The 20,139-nt window shown below is 32.7% G+C and overlaps 1 protein-coding gene across 2 annotated transcripts in view; it reads left to right on the top strand.

The window, feature by feature from the left end:
- Positions 1-5,220: 5,220 nt before the first annotated feature.
- Positions 5,221-20,139, top strand: part of LOC129218563 (carbonic anhydrase-related protein 10-like) — a 489,515-nt gene continuing 474,596 nt past the window's right edge. For both annotated transcript variants that reach the window (XM_054852871.1, XM_054852872.1), the window contains exon 1: positions 5,221-5,814. In XM_054852871.1, the coding sequence (XP_054708846.1) occupies positions 5,724-5,814 (91 nt within the window). In that variant the 5' untranslated portion in view covers positions 5,221-5,723. The remainder of the gene's footprint in view (positions 5,815-20,139) is intronic.

Below are 20,139 nucleotides of genomic sequence, written 5' to 3'. Positions count from 1 at the left end.
CAATTTAAGCAGTCCTTTTTTTTTTTTTTTTGCATACGTTATTACAAAACTTCAATCACTCAAAATTATGCATGGATGACTTGCATCATTTTCATTTCAACCATGACAATTAAACTAGTAAGAACTATTCACGAAATGCTAATGAAATACATTTAAGTATTTTTCATTTCGTACTTTTAAAACAGAAAGGTAATTCGCACCCTTTAGTCGTAACTCTTTTCTAGAGGAAGCTTAAAAATGTAATAGACATACAGTAAGATTTCGTAGATTTTTCCGTAATCAGAGGGGAGGGTGGCGTAAGTGGAGCGTAGGGTACATTGGGACAGAGTCGCACTTAACCCCTCTTTAAATATCACCAACAGTGGCCAAATTGAAACACATTTAAAAAAAAAAAAAAATCCGCCAAATGTGTCGCCAAGTTGGCGACAAAATTTGGCGACCAAAAGACTGGCGATATATCGCCAAGTGTCCGCCAAATTATTACACCACTTTAGTTAACATCGAAATTAATTATTCCCCCCCCCAAAAAAATGACAAAAGATCCCTTTAGAAACACCCGAATGCAACCAAAAGGGAAGGTGCACAACTAGACCCTACTAGGAGTCTACGTACCAAATTTCAACTTTCTAGGACTTACCGTTCTTAAGTTATGCGACATACATATGCACATCCGCACATACGCACATACATACGTACATACAGACGTCACGAGAAAATTCGTTGTAATTAACTCGGGAATCGCCATTATGGATATTTCGCGTGTCTATATGTTCTTAGGAACTTATCCACGTGTGGTCGAATAAAAAAAAAAAAAAACAAACAAACTCAATATTCATTCGGGAGTGAGTAAAATGGAAATTAAGGTCGATTTTTGAGTGAAATTTTTTTCGCGAATTCAATACTTCCTTTTTTGTAAAAGGAAGTAAAAGGTAAATGCATTTTGGAAAATCAAAATTTAAACTTACAATAACGTAATGAATGAGTCAATGAACATAGACTTATTGAGGTTTTATGTAAAATACATTTCAAACAACATTTGCGTAGATCTAAATAGTGCCTTTAAAAACTTATTTATACTATGGTTGAATTATCATAAAAATTGTGTTGAATGCTTTAAATTAATTGGTTCATTAAGAAGATATTATTCAGAGTTGTTGTGTCTCCATACATGTAATAAGATGAAATTATCAAAACGTACAACTTGCGAAGGTAAAATCAACAGCAACAAAGAAACTTTCTTGATATTTTTTTCTAGTTTAAAATTATTTTTTGTCTATCCTTTACGTTATATTCTTCCCATTTTAAAACACTCATTACGTTTCCTTGAACGTTATGTATTTTAATGCCGAAAACATAATTTTGAAAGTAACCTTTCAGCTCTCAATTGAAACTATTATTAGTTCTTGTCATTTAAAACTGTTTTCATGTCTTTTGCATACTATGTATACTCAACCTGTATTAAATAATATTATTAATATGTTGTCATTACATGGACACTTTGTATGTGCCTATCTCAATGTCCTACTGTTTCTCATGCCCAGTTCCACTGTGCCTCCCAATGGGGCCCAGTTATGGCACGTTGACTACCTTTAGAAAATAATTTATTTTCAAAAAAAAAAAAAAAAAGAAACATAATATATGATTATTTAAAAAAAATAAAGTAAAAGCTAAATGGTGTTAATGTAATGTCACGTACATATTTTTCCTTTAGAAAAATGAAGTTAATTATTATAAAACATATGAAAATTGTCACACTGTGTCCTCTTCCTCCTAATTGAAATAGAATGAATTATATCATCTCTACTAATATCATTTCAGGAAAAAAGAAAACTGAAATTCCTTCATTTCCGCGTTTTCGCATCGTTTCACAGTAGTCCGCACCAACTACATATGAGGCACAGAAAAGCAAATGGGTGTAAGGGCCAAAATTTAAAATTTGGAGGTAACCAGTACAAATAGTGGGTAAACATCTCTTTTGTTTTAGTGCAAGAGATTGTAGGGTAGACCGGGGCACGTTTACTCATGGGGGCACGTTTACTCATGGGGGCACGTTTACTCATGGGGGCACGTTTACTCATGGAGGCACGTTTACGCAGTGCCCTTTTTGCCTCCTTTTACGGAGTAAAGGAAGTATTGTACTCGCGAAAAAAAAAAATCACTCAAAAATCGGCCTTAATTTCCATTTTGCTCGCCCCTGAATAAATATTAAGTTTTTTTTTTTTTTTTTTTCAAACCGACCACACGTGGATATTTGCCTGAGAACGTATAAACACCAGATATATTCATTTTGAGGATCCCCGATTTAATTACCAAGAGTTTTCTCGTGACGTCCGTATGTACGTATGTATGTGCGCATGTGGGTATTTGTGTATGCGCGTATGTACCTTTGCTTAACTCAAAAACAATATGCCTTAGAAAGTTGAAATTTGGTACGTAGACTCCTAGCGGGGTCCAGTTGTGCACCTCGCCTTTTGGTTTCGTTCGGTTGTTCCAAAGGGGTCTTTTACACCTTTTTGCGGGAACATCCTTGTTAATTTCGAAGAAAACTCAAGTGGTGTTATAATTTGGCAACACACTTGGCGATATATCACCAAGCATTTAGTCGTCAAGTTTTGTCGTGAACTTGGTGACAAATTTAGCCTTTAAAAAAAAATCTGGTTTCAATTTGGCCATGTTTAGAGAGTTATCCATTGAATCACATTAAAATTGCCAATATTGGGAAAATTTATCTGTATAAAACATTTTCTTTGCTTCGGTTCGCAACAAACTTGGAGGGAAAATATTTAAAGTGTTTCTTTGCTTACTTCGAGGCACTATTTTCATTAATTTCGAGTAAAAGGATATCATGTGATGCATACATCAGCTCGTTTCAAAACGAATTATAACTGGAGAGTCAACATTCATAACGCATTCATGCTACTCCCTAGCAAATATTCTTACTTGTTTTTGAGCTTTAGTCGAGCTTCGGTCCAGCATGCAGAAAGAATCATCTGTTTTCTACCAAGTTGAGTAAATTTTGTGCTGAACGTTTTGAAGCTTATCGTAAATGACTAATGCTTAGTTAATAAAAAAAACAAATACATAAAAATTAGCAGAATTTTATTCATTTTCCAAAATTGTATTTGTATGAACTGAAATGTTACAAAAAATTTTGCACGTTAAAAATATATCCAAACTTGGTAACAGGGCAAGTTTACGCGTTGAACGTCGGATCACCTTTACAATACTTTTCTTACTGTGTCTTACTTTAACGTGTCCCTGACTCTTTCTTCGCTCCTAACTGTGTCAAATATTTTTAGTCTTTTCCGGCTATTTAGTTTTGAAAATTACCATTCAATTTTCAATTAAGTTACACATTCGTATCAAATAGCTTACAATCATATAGTTCTGTCTTCATGCCCCTTCAGCTTCAACTTTATACACTATTCACTCTGTATTCAATTTGCTTGATTTTAGCGATGGTAAGACATTATATTCAAAACACTAACAGAACTACGTTAGGTGTCAAAATAAATATACGTAAACGTGTCCCGTTTCCGGAGCAAGTTTACGGAACCAACTTGGACTCAAAAATAATTTTTTAACGGTTAAAAACACAAGTTGAGCAACAACTGAATATTCTGACTCCATTAACTGCTTCTTAAAACCACAATGTCTAAAATTTCCTAAGTCACAACATAAAAATTAGAAAAATAACTGAAAAAATTCGCGTAAACGTGCCCCGGTATCGCCAACTAGTAGTTCTGGTTGGTGCTGCTATACAGCATCCCAAAGAAAATCTTCAATGAAAGGTTACCTGGGACCGGAACTTTAAACATGTTTTTCTCAAAACCTGAAAATACCCACTTACATCCCTTTGCTTCTAACTATCTCTTATAGCTGATGGGGATTTTTCTGAAACGATACAAATTCATCACACACAATGCGAATAGATATCACTAAATTCGATTTTTTCAGTGAAATCGATGAGTTTGGAGTTATTTCATTTAATTATTTGTTTGTCATTTTAAAAACTATCGTAAAGAGTCACTTAAAAATATCGCTAAAATATAACTTTCTTTTTTTCCTGTGAAAGTAAGTTTTTTTTTTCTTGAGGAATGCATGATATGCATTCAATCGGTTTTAGTAGTATTCTTATTTAAAAAAAAGGTCATCGCATAAAACTCAGATCATTAATTAAGCATTAACAATCAGAAGAAAAGTGCATCTTATATGCGAAAAAACATGTTTGATTTTGCTATTTGCATAGATAAAACATGAAGTTCAGCAACAGACCAAATCTTAGGTGAAGAAAAAGTTTTTAACGGTATGGAGCCATCGTTAAACGCATCACTTAAAATCGATAATTCAGTTTCAAACAGTATCCCTGTATCTTAATGACTATCTCGCCATATGTTACCTTAGCTATATAATGTTATATATTGAGTCTATAACTGTCAAATGCTTCTTATAACAAACTACCCACCTTATTGTGATTTTTTTCTTAGTGAAAGAAACAAAAATGTTTGAAACTGAGAGAAAAAAAATTGTTCTTATTATTATACTTTTATGTTATTATCTCAAATAGTGTTGTTCAAGTAGAATAAAATTGCGATACGTTTCTGGTAATTTGTAAAAAAAAAAATTGATGTGATGTTATTGAAGTAAAATGGTTGATATTTAAGAGAAAAAAAACATTTAAAAAACATTCTCATGTATTTAAATACAACATGTAAATTAACAGGGTTTTGTGAGGAATTTGTTACCTACGCATGTACTTAAAATCAAGATTATTTACTTTTATACTGTTTTTTTCAACCGATACTGTATAATTTCGATTCGTCTTTGCAAATACTCTTCACGTGCAACGTATATCCTAAACACGTTTTTCAAAATAAGATTTTTTTTCTGGAATTTTTTTTTTCATACCACATCGCTTGCTAAAATATTCCAAAATTAATTCATGTATACTGCAATTTCATCATCGTTTAGTAAGAAAGAGCGTTTTAAAATCATCTTTCATACGATTCGTCTGTTCCGAGAACTAAAAAGATACCTGAACAAGCGATAGTGAATGGACAACAAGAGTTGAAACACTCATCTCTGATTGGTTAGCTCTACAGACCAGCGTCTGGCGGCGCTGGAATCGTTTGCTTTCTCACCCTGAAACGTAGTAGTTGCAAGATTTAGAAGTGCGTTCTGGTTTACTCTCCCCGAAGCTTTCAGCTAAGTCGCCACGGTATTGTTACTTCGCGAAATAAAACTTTTTTAAAATCAGCTAATGAATTCCAATAAGTGAATTAAGTCTTTAAATTAGTCACGTAGAGTGACTTGAAAACCTTAAATATGATTTTTCAAATAAATTATTTTCTTTGACAATATTTACCTCGTTGAAGTAAAGTTGATTTCTTAGCTGTTTCCGACAACTCTCGCGGAGGATTTGAGTTATTAACTTGGCCCGATTTTAAAGTTATAAAAGAACGATTAATCTTTTCCGGGGGCTCTTTGGAAAATGACTCTTTGAAAGAACGCTCTATAAAAAAAAGAACTATTTTTATTCGCTGAAGTTAAGTGACTCGTTTTATGCTGAAAACAGTTTAACTTTCTGAAACTTTTTCTTCGAGTTTCTAGGAAAGAAATATTTACTTGACTTTGTTTACTTTATCAATGGCTCATATTGCTGAAATGTATTTTTGACGAATATGACATCGCTTTATAAAACTTTTTGTTTAGTTTAATTTGACATGAGAAAGAGCAACAAAACTTTATCGGTGCAAAGAATGAAACAAAAAGTCGGATTTTTATCATTATTATGCCACATCCTGTACTTCCAAGGTAAGAATCTAATTTTTTTTATTGTTTTAATCTAATGTGTTGGTTTAGCATTCCTATTAGGATTTTTTGGATTTTTTTAAAAAAACAAACCACTTGAACACTTTGAAAAACCAAACTATAGAAATCTGGTAAATAAACACTAGGGTTTTTTTTATGTGTAAATGTATATCAAAAGACAAGTGTAAGGACATTTTTATAAAGCATGCTTTAGAAAGATATATATGAAATCTCGAGCCTTCTCTTTCAAAATGTGTGCAAGAGGCACAGGTTGGGGGTTTTTGGGCTCAGAACCCGTGGATTGAACACTTCGTCGATCTTAAAAACAGCATTTTACATGCATGAAAAAACTATTTACCCCCTCCCCAAAATTATGTGTTCTGGCTGCACTAGTTGAAATGCATGTATTTCAACCAAGTTGTGTCTAAACAGTTCAAAGCTGGATGAAGCTGGTTTTCTTTTTCAAGTACTATGATCTAAGTCGCAATTCAGTTCCGCGGTTGAGTAAAAAAGTCTTGAGAGTCTTTGAGTAGATAGGTGCATATTTGCGGTGTTTTTCACGAACTTTGTATAAACGTTCCAATCTAGCATAATAAAATTTGGAGTATTTTTTTTTCCCACAAGGCTTAAAAACCGCTTAAAGTAGACTGCAGAAAATTACTATATTAAGTGAGGAAAAAATCATTTCATTCATCAGGTCTAAACCCTTTTTAAATGTACGGTTCATGGATCGTCCTGAATGTTGTCACTAACGTCAAAAAAGTTTTTATTTATTTTTTTTTTTAATCTTTTATTAGTAAGACCGGTCTACAAAAAAATAGAAACTGCTTTTAAAAGATTTTTCTAAAATTTTGCTCAAGGATAAAGTACACATAAGAATATTTGGATTCATTCCCAAGTTTAGCAGGCGTACAATGACATTTTGTAATCATTTATGTTTATGGACAAAGTAAAAAGGCACACACATGCTTTTTTTTAAAAAATATTTATGTAAAATAAGTATCACACGTGGACGTTTTAGTACTGTAGGATGTGCATAAAAGGGGTAAAATACAATATTTGCTTGTCTCTCATTTGCGTTTGCAAGATACGCGTCTTAAGACTTTTAAATATAGAGAGTGCGTTTCCATTTAGCTATATTTCTGCTATACCAAATTTTGATTGTACATATCAATTGTTTGCTTCTTTTAATTTTGCAAGTTATGAAGGGTTAACTTTCACGACCATCACCTAAGTTTCGGGGTAAAGGGTACATGCCTCGGAAAAGTTAAAACTAGCTGTATATACAGTTTCTTTCTACCTAACTGTTAAAAAGTGCCCAAGATAAGATATATGCAATGGTTTTCCTGAAAACTCGATCTTGAATATACTTCAAACACTTAAGAGGTTGCTAGTAAACTGCCCACATTCAAGTTTTAACAGAAGAAGAGAAGCTGCAAAATTACATACTTCGTATTCCAGTAAATATTAATAATTTTAAGAGATGCTCATTGACTCCAGATGTTTCAATGGCATTATTCCATTTCGTACACTCGTTGATTCCTAAGACGATAAATCAAATTTATTAATAAATGTCGACAATCGACTACTCGCTAAACTGATATTGCGAATTTCCATTTAGAAACAGAAATTTTAAAAATATAAATACTTGATGTTTTAAAGTGCCGCGTTTCTAGGTGAACACAAATGGTGCCAGATGATTTCAGCCTTTTGACTATAATGATATTTATAGGCAGTACGCCCGGTCATGTCACCCGTTGTCTTTATTAAAGGATTTACTTGATCGAAATCGTTTTTAGCAAGTGGTTTCCAACCAACGTTCCACGGGCAATATGAGGCCCCTAGAACTGATGCATGTGTCAAGTTAATATGTTTGATAATACTAATCTAAATTCTTCACTATTTCTCAAACATATATCGCACTTTTAAAATTTGTTTTTTCTTTCGTTTTCAGGTTATATAAATAAATGTTAATATACCTTGTGTAAAGAGCATTTTTCCCAAATGTATCAAAAAATATATGCATGACAAAGTAAAACACCCGTGAAAACTTTCCACACGTGATTTTGAATTTACTGCCTGGCCACTCTCAATGAGATCCATGATGTGTATTAAAACTGATTTCCAGAAACAGTTTTTTAACACCTAAGGCAGTGAGAAGCAAAATGATGTAAGTGTTAAAATTTAAAAAATGGAGATAATACAGAGATAATAATTTAAAATACGGAGAATCACTCACCTGTTTTGGAGCAAGAGATGATAGTAGTAGCTATGTTGGGTGCTCTTCTACAGCATGATTTAGAAAAAAACAAAATTGATGAAGGCCTACCTAGGATCTGACTACCAAACGGCACGACCTTGAGGGTCACTGATCTGGACGAAATTCTGGATTTAGGTCAATATCCACTAGATATGAACCCAGGTAAAGCTGTTTGACAGTATAGGCCATTTGGGGGTCGGCCTTAATGGGGGTCAAATTTTTTTAGTTTAGCTCCAGAAAATAAGAGGTTTTTCCTTTGAAATTAAACTTTTTTTTACGCTTTTAATGATATTGTATTACAGTATCGCGCAACTGAATGCATTCACAGTACAGATTAAATTTCAGTGTCCCTTCGTTTCACTAACAAGAGACTAGACAGATGCTAGGAGAGCAAATACTGTGCCAAAGTTTCGAATTCCAAAGAAAATGTTATTGCAGTTCTGGAACCAATCAAGCAAATTTAAACTGTCCTTGCAGTCAAACTATTCACCTGGGCTCATACCTACTAATAATTGATCTAAATCCAGAAATTTTTCCCGATTCTTGACTCTCAATTTTTTGCCGTCTGAACCACACTGATCTGCAAGACTCGAGAACTGCAATGGCGTTGTAATTGGAATTTTTGGGACAATATCTCCCCTCCCAAGACATTTGGCATCTCTTGTCAGTACAACGAAGGGGGGTGGGGATTTATTCTATGTTATTAATGTATTTAATTGGCTCATACTGCAATGATATTTTTTGAGTTACTTTCTAGACTCAAAGATAACTTTGAACCCACGTTGTAGCCGAACTAGGGCCTATGTAGCCAAATCGCTCTACCTATGTTCATATCTAGTACAAACTGACCTAAATCCAGAATTTCGTCCAGATCTGTGACCCTAAAATTCGTGCCGTTTGGTAGTGAGCTTTAAACGCGTTTTATTCGAAACTTTAAAAAATTCTCTTGCATCACTTTGCTTCGTACTGCTTCACCTGTACTAAACGAATCAAAAATGTGGTTACAACTAACGAATGGCTTACAAAAAAATAAAAAAAAATTCGATCTAGGAAACAAATCAAATTGGGAAAAAAAGCCAGATGAATTGCATTTTCACAAAATTCCTACATCGGGAAATTTGATAGAGCCTAAAATAGCAAGGCTCAAACGAAAAGTTTAGAGACAGGACCAGCTACATCCATGAACTTTCATGTTTTTTTCTTTCGGGATTCGATACTTCTTGCTCAAAACTTTCAAACTACAAAAACTATTTGGAATGATTCTCTCTCATTCAGGTCGGAAACCGCGGTCCAAAACTAATTTTGTTTTAAAACCAGCTTAATCAATCTTTTTACAAAACGACCACTGAAAAACACACGGACAACATTAACATTACTATAATGAGTCGCTTAACGCACGAATTTGAAAGCTTATTCAAGGTCCAATGTTGAGATACCGTGTAAATGTAACTGCTATTTCAAAGGAAACGGAAAAAAGTATCATAATTATTTAAAAACTAGCTGAGTCCAAATCATTTTTATCAGTAAATAGATAGAAAATGTTGCTAACTTGAGAAAGAAAAATAAATAAGTACATTGATGGATATTCAAAGAAAGAGAGTTTTGGAAAAATAACTGAAATATAAATTATCTACGGTCATTTCACTTGTTATTTTAGTGGAATTTAGTTATTGTATTGCACTATGGTTATTCTGAAAAAATCCCTCCCTCCCGACCAAAATTTTTTGACACAGAAAGAAAAATCTGCATTTTCATTTTTATTTGTTTTGTGTTTATTCGAAATTTTGTGAAACAAAAAGGACAATGCGTTAATTCTACTACAAGAGGAAGGGAGTGAATAATCAATTCTCGTTTTTGTCACGGAATAGGTGCACTGGTTAAAACCGCTTAACCGCCGAACTATTGACGGAAGATCAAATTTGAGTAATTTTTTGAAATTATGTCTATTTATGTCTAGTAAATACAGAAATAAAATAAAATTTCTAGAAAAAAAATGTTTACTATGTTTTTCAGTGTGTTCCATTTTTGGAACATTGGCGTTTTGCATGATTTTTTTTTTCAGAGAATTTTTTTAAACTAAGAGGTTTTGAATGCGCTTTTTATTTTAGCATACTTTATTACGGAAAAAATAATATTTTAAATTGCATTTATGTACATACCAGAATTCAGAAAATCCAAGACAGAAATATCTAATGCCCATGATATGAAAGGAAGCATTTTGCTGGTGAAGTCGTTTGTCGCAATGGAAACATTTCTTAGTCGTATTTTTTTCCATACCGCACAACGTCTTTGGGATGCAGATACAATATAATGTCCGTCAGACATTCTTGATTGTTTATGTAAATGACAACGAGGCCCTGGATGACTTTCCACTCGTACTTTTCTTCTTAGGAGGTGAGTTGTTATTTCTCTTCGGAACTCTAAATGCTTCATCTTGAATTCGTGTAACTCACAATGAAGTAACCAGCTAGCTACAACTGAAATATTCAGAGCATTACTAAAAAGATTCCACCACCATTTTTTACTCCTCAAATGAGGTCTGTAGCTCCCTAAAAGTTTATCCAAGACGTCCACACCCACCAATTCGTCATTGTATCTCTTGATAAGATGAGGTTGTTGCACATCTATCTTGATTTCTGCGCATTTGAGTAACGTTTTACAGATGCAAGTGGCTCATGTGTATAGCAATTAGATGCTACTGTAACCACTGCATTATCATTCCAGTTGCACATGTACACTGATCCATCAGATCGAAAGTCAAAATTTCCTCAATCTTCTTTAGAAAGGGCTTTTTTTCATTTCAGTGGACAATGGCCAGTTCGGTTTTCACGAATTGTTCCTGTTGCTCGTACACCCTTTTTTTATAGCTGAGAAATTAAGTCATATGATGTAAAAGAGTTATCAAAGTATACTTCATGCTTAGACGTGTCAGTCAAAACTGATAATAGATCATTTACAACTCTGGATCCTAATTGCACATCAGGGGATCCTTCTTTTTTGCCTGAATAAATCTCCATGGAATATGGGTATCCACTTGAAGAGCACAGTATCCAAATTTCTTAGCCGAATCTTATTGGTTTTTCTCTAATAAACATTTTACATGAATGCCGACCGTAGTAGGAAACCATAGATTCATCTATGCTCAATTTTTAATGAAACACAACAAATTGTTGAAGGTTTTTACACAATTCTTTGTAAATAGGGTATACTTTTCCAAGTTTGTCATTTTGTTTTAATTCATGGTTGTCCATCAAATGAAAGTTGTTTTTTATTTTTCGAAAACGATTTCGAGGCATAACTGTTGGTACAATTGGCACAGATGTATCTTCTGCACTGCTCCAATACATATCTTCAGAAGAAACGGAATGGTACCCACTCAATAGCAGGAAACCAAAAAATTGTAGGATTTCATCTCTGTCAACATCTATTGATTCTCCTTTTTGCAATGCGTACAAGTTTGTCATATTTGCTAAGTGTTCAACATACTGCAAAGGTAAAATTTAAAAAAAATAAATCAATTGGAGATAAATCCACTATATTCGGAAATGCATGTCGAAGCGGTTCAATACTTTCTGACGAAATCAGTTTCTGAAAATTAGCTTTCTTCTCCCAAGTTAAATCCATTTTCATTCCTTTTCTACTTTTATTTCCTCATAATTCCAACTTTTTCTTTTTTTCCGTTTTCATTCGCTTTTTACTTTTATTATCTAATGATTTTAGACTTTGTTCTTCCTCTGATTTTTTTTTGTTAAATTTTCACGAGAGTTGGCGGAAAAAATTACCTGGTTCATCAGGGGGTGGTTGACATATATCTACATTTGACAAATCCGAATCTGACAATGTCTCTAAATAAGCCACAGCTTGTTCTACAGTAAGAAATCTTGTAGACATTTTTTAACATTTATGAACAGTTGGTATACGTCAAACAGAATTTTGTTTTGCTCGAAAACAAAGCTAGCGAATTATTGAACTGCATTTAAAATATGAAGAATAAAACACTCACTAATATAATTTTTTATTATCACGTGACAATGCAGCTGTCCGAGCAGGTGTGGATTCGGAGCCATATAGTCTGTCAAACAGTAGACTGTTATCATTTTCTTTGCTAACGAAACGTCATATCCTTTCAAAATATAAACTCACTTGGTTTTGCCAACATCTACATCAGAGTATATTCCAAATGAGAAGAAAAAAGAAACACATATTACGAAAAATGAAGTTTCCCCTTTGAAGTCGAACGATTTACTTCTTGGAAATTTGACTCCCTAAAAGCGCCAATGTTCCAAAATTGGAACATGCTATTTTGAAGGGGTACACCTTTTGGAAATATCATTGTACATTTCTACAAGCATTTTAAAATCATACATTGAAGTATTTTTCACAACTATAATAAATATCATCACATTTTCTGAAAAAGCCAATTGTTGGTAAATTTTATAAGAAAAAGTTTCAAAAAGCTAAAAAAACACTCATCTTTGAAAAATCGCAATAAATAATTGAAAATATATAAACAATCAAGCAGGAAATCAAAAAATACTTTGAAATAAGACTTAACTGTGATAACAAAAACTTGTTTGTTTTAACGTTATTTCTTGGGAAAATTTTCAGTTGAATATGATGTTCCATTTTTGGAACATTGGCGGGTAAACGGTTTTAATTGAAGTATGGTATCATTCCATACCCCAGCGGCAATATCCTACGGTAACAACTCTAATTGATAGATAAGAAAGGGCATGCACTTTCAGATTGCTAAATCATTTGGCACTGAGCTTAAAATGTTCAAAACAATTATTTCTGTATTTTCAGAGACGGACTAACGTCGAAAAATAAGTCCAAAAGTTGCGATTTTCCGTTTATTCATGCATTCTATGTAGAATTCTATTCCGCATCCAGTCATGTGAACGTAATTCTAAAAACGAAATACTTTGTACTTTTTTACCAGTTTTAAAAGAGCGCGCATCCTATCCTTTGCATGCGCTAGACAAACGTTTTCCGTCTGTCCTGTAAAGCCCTGGTTTCCTAGGAGTGAATCGCCGATCTTCGACGTCGCTCCTCGCCGTGATGCTGGAATCAAAGTCAAGTGGATTCCGACGTGGCCATTCACGACGTCGATTTAGCTCGGGCGAGCATGCGCAGAATAATCAAGGTTTTTCTCACGGTGAGGAGCGACGCCGACGATCGGCTTGCTCGCTCCTAGGAAACCAAGGCTGATGAAGCGATAATGTGACCCCTCTGTCGGTCCAGGGGCATGAGTAAAATACGTGAATTCTTCCCATACATTTTTTTTTTTTTTGGCATAACTTGCTATGTAAATCAAGTGCCCTATCTTTCTATCAATGCCTAGCTACCTCCGTGCGCTTCCGACTAATTGACAACGAACATTTAGCATCAGAAAAAAAGTGTAAAATGCTTTTGAAACCTACTCACTAGGGCGTGATAAGACTTTCAAAACCATCATTAGTCTGGCTCTGAGGTACAGATTCAACAGAAGTTAGTCCAAAATGGTTTCCTTTTTTGCGTGTTGTTCTAAACGGAACTTTTTTTCTGACTTACTTGATACAACTTTTGCTTGCTTTTCCTTTTATTAAGGTTAAAAAAAAATAAACAATGAAACATTAGATTCTAAACCTGATCCAATACTTCAGTTTGCTTTTTCTTGTTTGCGGAAACAGTCATTTATTTTTGTTTTAAGTAGCACCGTAAAACAGCCAATAAATCAACTACTAGTTAATTTTAAAGAAAACTTACTTCTTTATAACATTGATTTATTGTGTTAAGAACTTTACAAATTTATTTCGTAATTTCAAAAACAAAGCTCCTTTGGATATTCCTTATTTCTCATACCGGGAATATTCCCTTTAAGTTCTTCAAAATAACGATTAAAGTCACTTCAATCAGTCACTCTCTTCATACTATTATATCAAGCTGTGTTTTCTGTCTGCAAACTAATGCATTTTATAGTAGTAATCGATAGTGGTGGTAATATGAAAATTAGATGATACATAAAGGAAGATGTTTAATCGAACTACGATTCATCCCCAAAGATTGCGACCCGGAGAATATTTATTTCAATTTCATTCTGTTAGCAAAATACATTTTAATCTCGATTCGACATACATTGCTTTCCGTAACTTGTGAACTCCCCTAAATAGGATTAAAAACTCTTCATTTAGATGATGTCTAAAGATAATTTATACGAAACGCTTTTGAGAATATCTCGAAACGATTTGCTTTACTGCAACTGCATCCTTTGATGCATCACTTGATTCTCACTGCTGCATATCCGGCCCTTTAAGTGCTGATATAATAAAAAGATACTTAGCAGGAGACGTATATGGCTTCGCGCTTTTGAGGCTGGAGTTCGTGGGTTCGATTCCCACCGGTGTCCTTGGTGTTGCTTCCTCTCTAATGTGCTGTTAATCTTTCTTGTGTTGTCTTATCTGTAAATATATAATGAAGACCAACATCTAGATACATTGGCACCACTCTGTCCGTAGTGTTGATTAACAACGTACGCGAAAAAAAAAAAAACATCGTGAAGCAAGTTTTTTTTACGAATTAATTATTTGCCACCGTGTCCTCGTTATCGAAATAAATGAAGTCCTAAAGTCTAATGAAAGTTTAAGAAAAGTCGCCAAATTTAACAAAATTTGATTTGAGATCTGCAATAGAAAACATCTTACACTCACTTTGTTGATGCGTGTCCTGCATATGCAGAAGGTAAAATCGCTTGGCACTTTCAATTTCCCTCAGACCCTTTGTTGCTTTTCTCAAAATCTCAGGAAGCTTTAAGACCTTACATCTCGTTAATAATTCATAATAGGGAACGATGTTAAAAAAAAAAAAAATTGCGTTAAGAAAATGCTCAATATGCGCTTTTGATTGCTATTTATGGGCATTTTTTTCATCATTACACTATTTGTGTGGTCATCTGGTTAATTTAAAAATCGTGCGCGAAAGAGAACGTTTATATACGTTCTGCTAAAATATATTGTTCAAATATGGCCTTCCAAAGACTTTTATTTTTTTTATTCGTCCTTAAGGTTCATGACATATTATTCAATGAGTATTCTTTTCCTAATTTTGTTACCCCCATATTCTTTTCTCCAATCTTAAATAAATAAAATAATTTAATAACTACCCGCATTTATTTCCCAATTCCTTAGAACTTTCGTTTTAGAGAATTGCTTATGAACTGCTTACGTTACAAATTGTTAAACGATTTGAATGAATTTTAAATACGAAGTAGCTACAAATGATTTATTTTTATATGGCTGTACATTTATGCTCAGATTCACTGATGACACTAATATTTAAGAAACGATGTACGAAACTAGCTCATAGTTTAAAGGTGTGTATCTAAAATGAAATTTAATGCTGTTCTTTCTTTTCTTTTTATCCATTCATTAAAATATCTCTAAATAGGTTTACCAAAGACTAGCTAAATTTTAGTTTTTTCTATTTCTAAAGCTGAAGTTTTGAGCATAGGGTGAAATAATTTGATTTTTAGAACATGAATGATAAGTGCTTTAACCGAATTCCGATTTTTGTGCAAGAACAGGATATTTAAAATAATTTATCTTTCATGGTCTGCAGAAAATAAATCAAGAGATGATTCCTTTTTCTTTAGGCACTATTTTTTTACTTCTAAACTGGCATTGAGGGCAATATTTTACTTTGGTTTCAGTTTCTTACTAGAGATTTAGAGATTGAAGTTTTAACGTTTTTGTTAATTTCTTTTGTTAAAGAAAATTTTTAAACAGTGTTGAACTTATTCTAAATCAGTGACCTAACGGTTTTTGAATTTAAAAAAAAATAGAGCATTTCATGCAGCATATTTAAGTAAGGTTAAAAATCATTCCTTTCCTGCTTTTTAACGTAAGTGACAAAATAATGGTAACCGAAAAAATGTATCTCTTGTGCGCTCTGCAAACATTAGGAAATTAAAGTTGGATTTTTAATGATTTTTGTTTTTATAAAAATAATACTAATACTGTACCGTATTTGACATACATATATATTTAAAGCAATATTATGTGCAAAACGTTTGCATGTAAAATAGGGGATGTAAGACACCATACCCCATCAGTTAAGGAATAATGTTTTATGTGAGTAGTGACGTTTAAAAACTAGTCCTATCTATTAAATCTATTATTAGTCTTATCGATTTTAACAAATTTTACAGTAATTGAAGAAAAAAAAAAAGGATTGAAAGTACGAAGTTTTGTTACTGCGCCTCGAATATGACGAGTTTTGTTTTGGTGTCTGAATATATTATAGAGTTTTGTACCGGCAATCAGTTCTCTATGCATATTTTTCTATTACTTATAGTCAATATTGAATTGAATGGGTGCCATCTCAAAAACTATTAAAGGGCCTTTCTAAAGTAAAATTTAGTTAAATATTGATAAGAAGAGTTTTTAAACGACACGACTCATATACACGTCAAAGAAACTGACCAACGTTCGTGTTTGATTCCAATTTTATTCAAATGTTGCCGTAGAACAAATTTCTTCATTGCTACATAAATCACCATGGTGGTAAAAAAAGCGCATTTTCATGTAAAAAGAGGAAACACCACATTGTTTGGCATTTCATTAGAAAAAAAACTGACTTTACTTGAGACTAATTTGTTTGTTTATTTTTTTATATTTGTGTTAGATAATTTCTTTATTTTTCTACGAGCATTAATTTGAAACTTTGACAATTTCTTGCCAAATTATGCATTTACAACTCTTTTTGTCTTGCATTAGGAAGTGTTTATAGAATGTTTTATTCAAAACCTAAAAGTTTTCAGTTGCGTTTTTTACGTGTTATCAATATTACAACATTATTAGACAAATTCTCTTCAAATGTAACAGAGCAATTTTAGTTTATAAATATTTTTGTCAGTTTGACTTTCATGGCATTCAAACACTAAAGTGCTTTTTTAGTTTTTTATTTGAAAAACACTCGAAACATTTTGCTCTAGAGCTCAAATCTATAATAATACTACAAAGAGAAAGGGCGAATTTTTGTTTGTTTATATGTTCTAGGCAATCTCCGGAACCACTGCACCTATTTTAAAATTTCCTTCACTACATGAAAAGTGCTTTCTTACTGAGTGACATAGGCTACAATTAGAAAAATATCCGATAAATAGTTCTTTTTTTATTCCAATTTAGGCCAAAATTTCACAAATTCCCGAATATAAGAGTGAAAAATTACTTGCACATATTAATATTATATGTCGTTGAAATGGGTAGAATTTTTTGCGTTATAAACAATTTGTTTCAATGCTCTAACTTAATTACGACGGGAGTAATTTGCGTGTTTAGCTCCAACTTTTTTAGGCTTAGCTGAAATTTAGGCATTACCTTCTTCATTAAATCTATCAATAAAAAGTGAAGGAATTGCCCCACAGTTTTCTTTTTGACACCATTGGAAAAAGCGACATTTTTTACTCCAGATCTCTCTCGACCTGTGGTCGCAAAACTTAGCTTCTATCTTCAAAGGAAAAAAAGTTACAAGAGTTTTGAAATCAAGTTCGAAAAATGTCATTTTGATTCAGGTTGTGAACCATTTTATTTTCGCGTTTCGATGGCTACGCTTTTCAAATCCATTGTTTCTTTCCTTATTTTGTATTTAATTTTTTAACTTATTTTATTTCGTGTTTCCATGGTTACGCTTTTAAAATCCATCTTTCACATTTTAATTTCTTAAAAGTAATTTAATATCTGTCGTCATTGCTTGAAAGTGTAATTTTGCATGGTGTTTTTTTTTTTTTTTTGCTTTTATTTAAGTCTGAGTGTTGAATATATGTCACTTGACACAATTTTTATTCTCAAGGTAGACCAGGCAAAGCCGGTCAACGCAGCTCTTAATATATGGGGATTTGAAAGCTACTGTTAATTCGATTTTATACTTTTTTGTTTGTTTGGCGAAACATTTATTATTGCCAAAGAAAAAACATCCGCTTTATTTGCAAAAGGGCTGGGTTCCTGTAGCGTGGTCGTTTGGCGCGTTAGGCGCTGAGCAGTTCAGTCGAGGATTATTATTTTTAAGCATCCGTAAATGTAATTCTTTTTTTTTTTTTTTTGGTGATTTGTTTTGAAAGAAAATAATCTTTTGATTTGTTTTTATCCGAGTGAAATGTACGACTTTTACTTTTTTTTCTGACTATGATTTTTCAATGGTCCACGGAATGTTTTTTTTTCTTTAGACGGATGCATTATGATAGCGTGGTTGCTAGGCGAGTTTGGCGATAAACAATAGAGTTGCGGAACTATTTTTTACATTTGAAAGATATTATTTGATGTCTTTTGTTTATTTGGCGAAATATTTTAATTTGCAGTAAAAACCGCTTCACTCGCTAAATAGAGTTTTAAAGCAACTGTATATCTAATTTAATAATTTGAAGAAAAGTTTTAAATTCCAAAGAAACTTTAATAGTTTCTTTTTTTGAAAAGGTGTGTGCGCATTTTATACAAAGAAAAATGATCATTTCACATCAGAGGGGAGGGAGCGTCAATTTTTTTTATTCAACTGACTTCCATTAAACCTTTAGCACGGGCCTCGCTGTGCGGGTACTGCTAGTCCATCATAAAAACAGATACCCAAAAAATAATCATTTTTAATTTTCGAGATCTCAAAACATAATGACAAGCGCTTTATACACATGCACCAAATCAAGATAATATCTATTATGCAGCTCTAGTATCAGTGTCATTAACGAACTGCAAAGTAGATGCAATAAAATCTAATTATATCGAAATAATGAGAAAATTCGATTAATTTATGCTATATTGTTACGGAAAAGGAAAAACTATCCCTGATCTTTCAAATGTTTCCGCTCCAGAAATTCCTTTTCCCCTTTTTATTTTCTTACACAGAATATGTCGATATCTCGAAGTCACGAACGTGTTACAATCATATTTTTGTTTCTCGGTTCCTTTTACACTGGATAGGGCTAGTTGCAAGAGGGAAAAGTGTCACGCCGAATCGCAAACTTATACTTCTTTGAAAACAAACACATCAGAATAACTCAGGAGACAAGCTGCGGATAAGAGAACCACGCAGTACAAATTTAATAATACGATATTTTTTCTTGATACGCGAAACAAGTCAAAACTTTGGACAGGCAAATTTTTCGAAGCAAAATATTGTTTTATTATGTTCAATAATAGTTCACAGCTAACTTCTGCTTTCAAATATTTCTCGCATAAAATATTCTGGAGTGTTGTCTGAGGAAGAAAACTACTTTCGGAAATAAGATAAAGGTCCAAAGAGTGAGTAAAGTGGTCAGTTACAATCTGACATAGCTCTGAAAAATCAGCGAAATAATTTTGAAAATATGATCGATACCTTTAAATGTATTTTTTAACCATTTCATTACATGTTTATATATACTAGCAAATATACTCGGGTTAACATTTGTATGGGGAAATAACTTTGCACAGCGCTAACTGTGAAAATAATTCATATAGGCTATCCGACTAGTAATAAAAACTCAAAGACATTTTTTTTTTCAGAAATTGTAATATATCTGAAATTTGTAGCATTTAGCACAGAACATTTAACGCAATTTAATCAATATATCATATATTCATTTGGTTTATCACGAAGTTTTAAAACTATTGTTGTAGAAAAATAATTTAAATAAAGATTAAATGAAACTTGATTATTTATTAAAGCAAAACTTTGTGCATCTTATGTTAAATGAAAGTATTGAAAGATATATGAAACTCTTTACATTTCTACGACACCATTTAACTAACAAGGTTACTTCTGCTTTGTTTATTTTTCTTTTCCTTTTGAAATTAACTTTTGACGATTGAAGGATCAAACCTTCATTTATATATGCATTATTGCATATGGGCATTTTACACATTTGTTGCGTTATGGTTTCGTAAGGTTTCGAATTGAATTCAAAAGCTGCATGTTTTAATCATAAAACTAAATTAAATTGTATCTCCGCATTTTGAGATAAGGGCTCCTTCAAGTATACGTTTCGATTCAAAACCTTTGTATTAATTAGCGTAAAGTGAGAAGAAAAGAAAAGGGAAACGCTGCTGACTTATAAATTGAAT

Source organism: Uloborus diversus, chromosome 3 (assembly GCF_026930045.1).
Source record: "Uloborus diversus isolate 005 chromosome 3, Udiv.v.3.1, whole genome shotgun sequence".
NCBI classification, from domain to species: domain Eukaryota; kingdom Metazoa; phylum Arthropoda; class Arachnida; order Araneae; family Uloboridae; genus Uloborus; species Uloborus diversus.
Note: the sequence above shows the minus strand (reverse complement) of the source record. Positions and strands in the feature narration are given on the sequence as shown.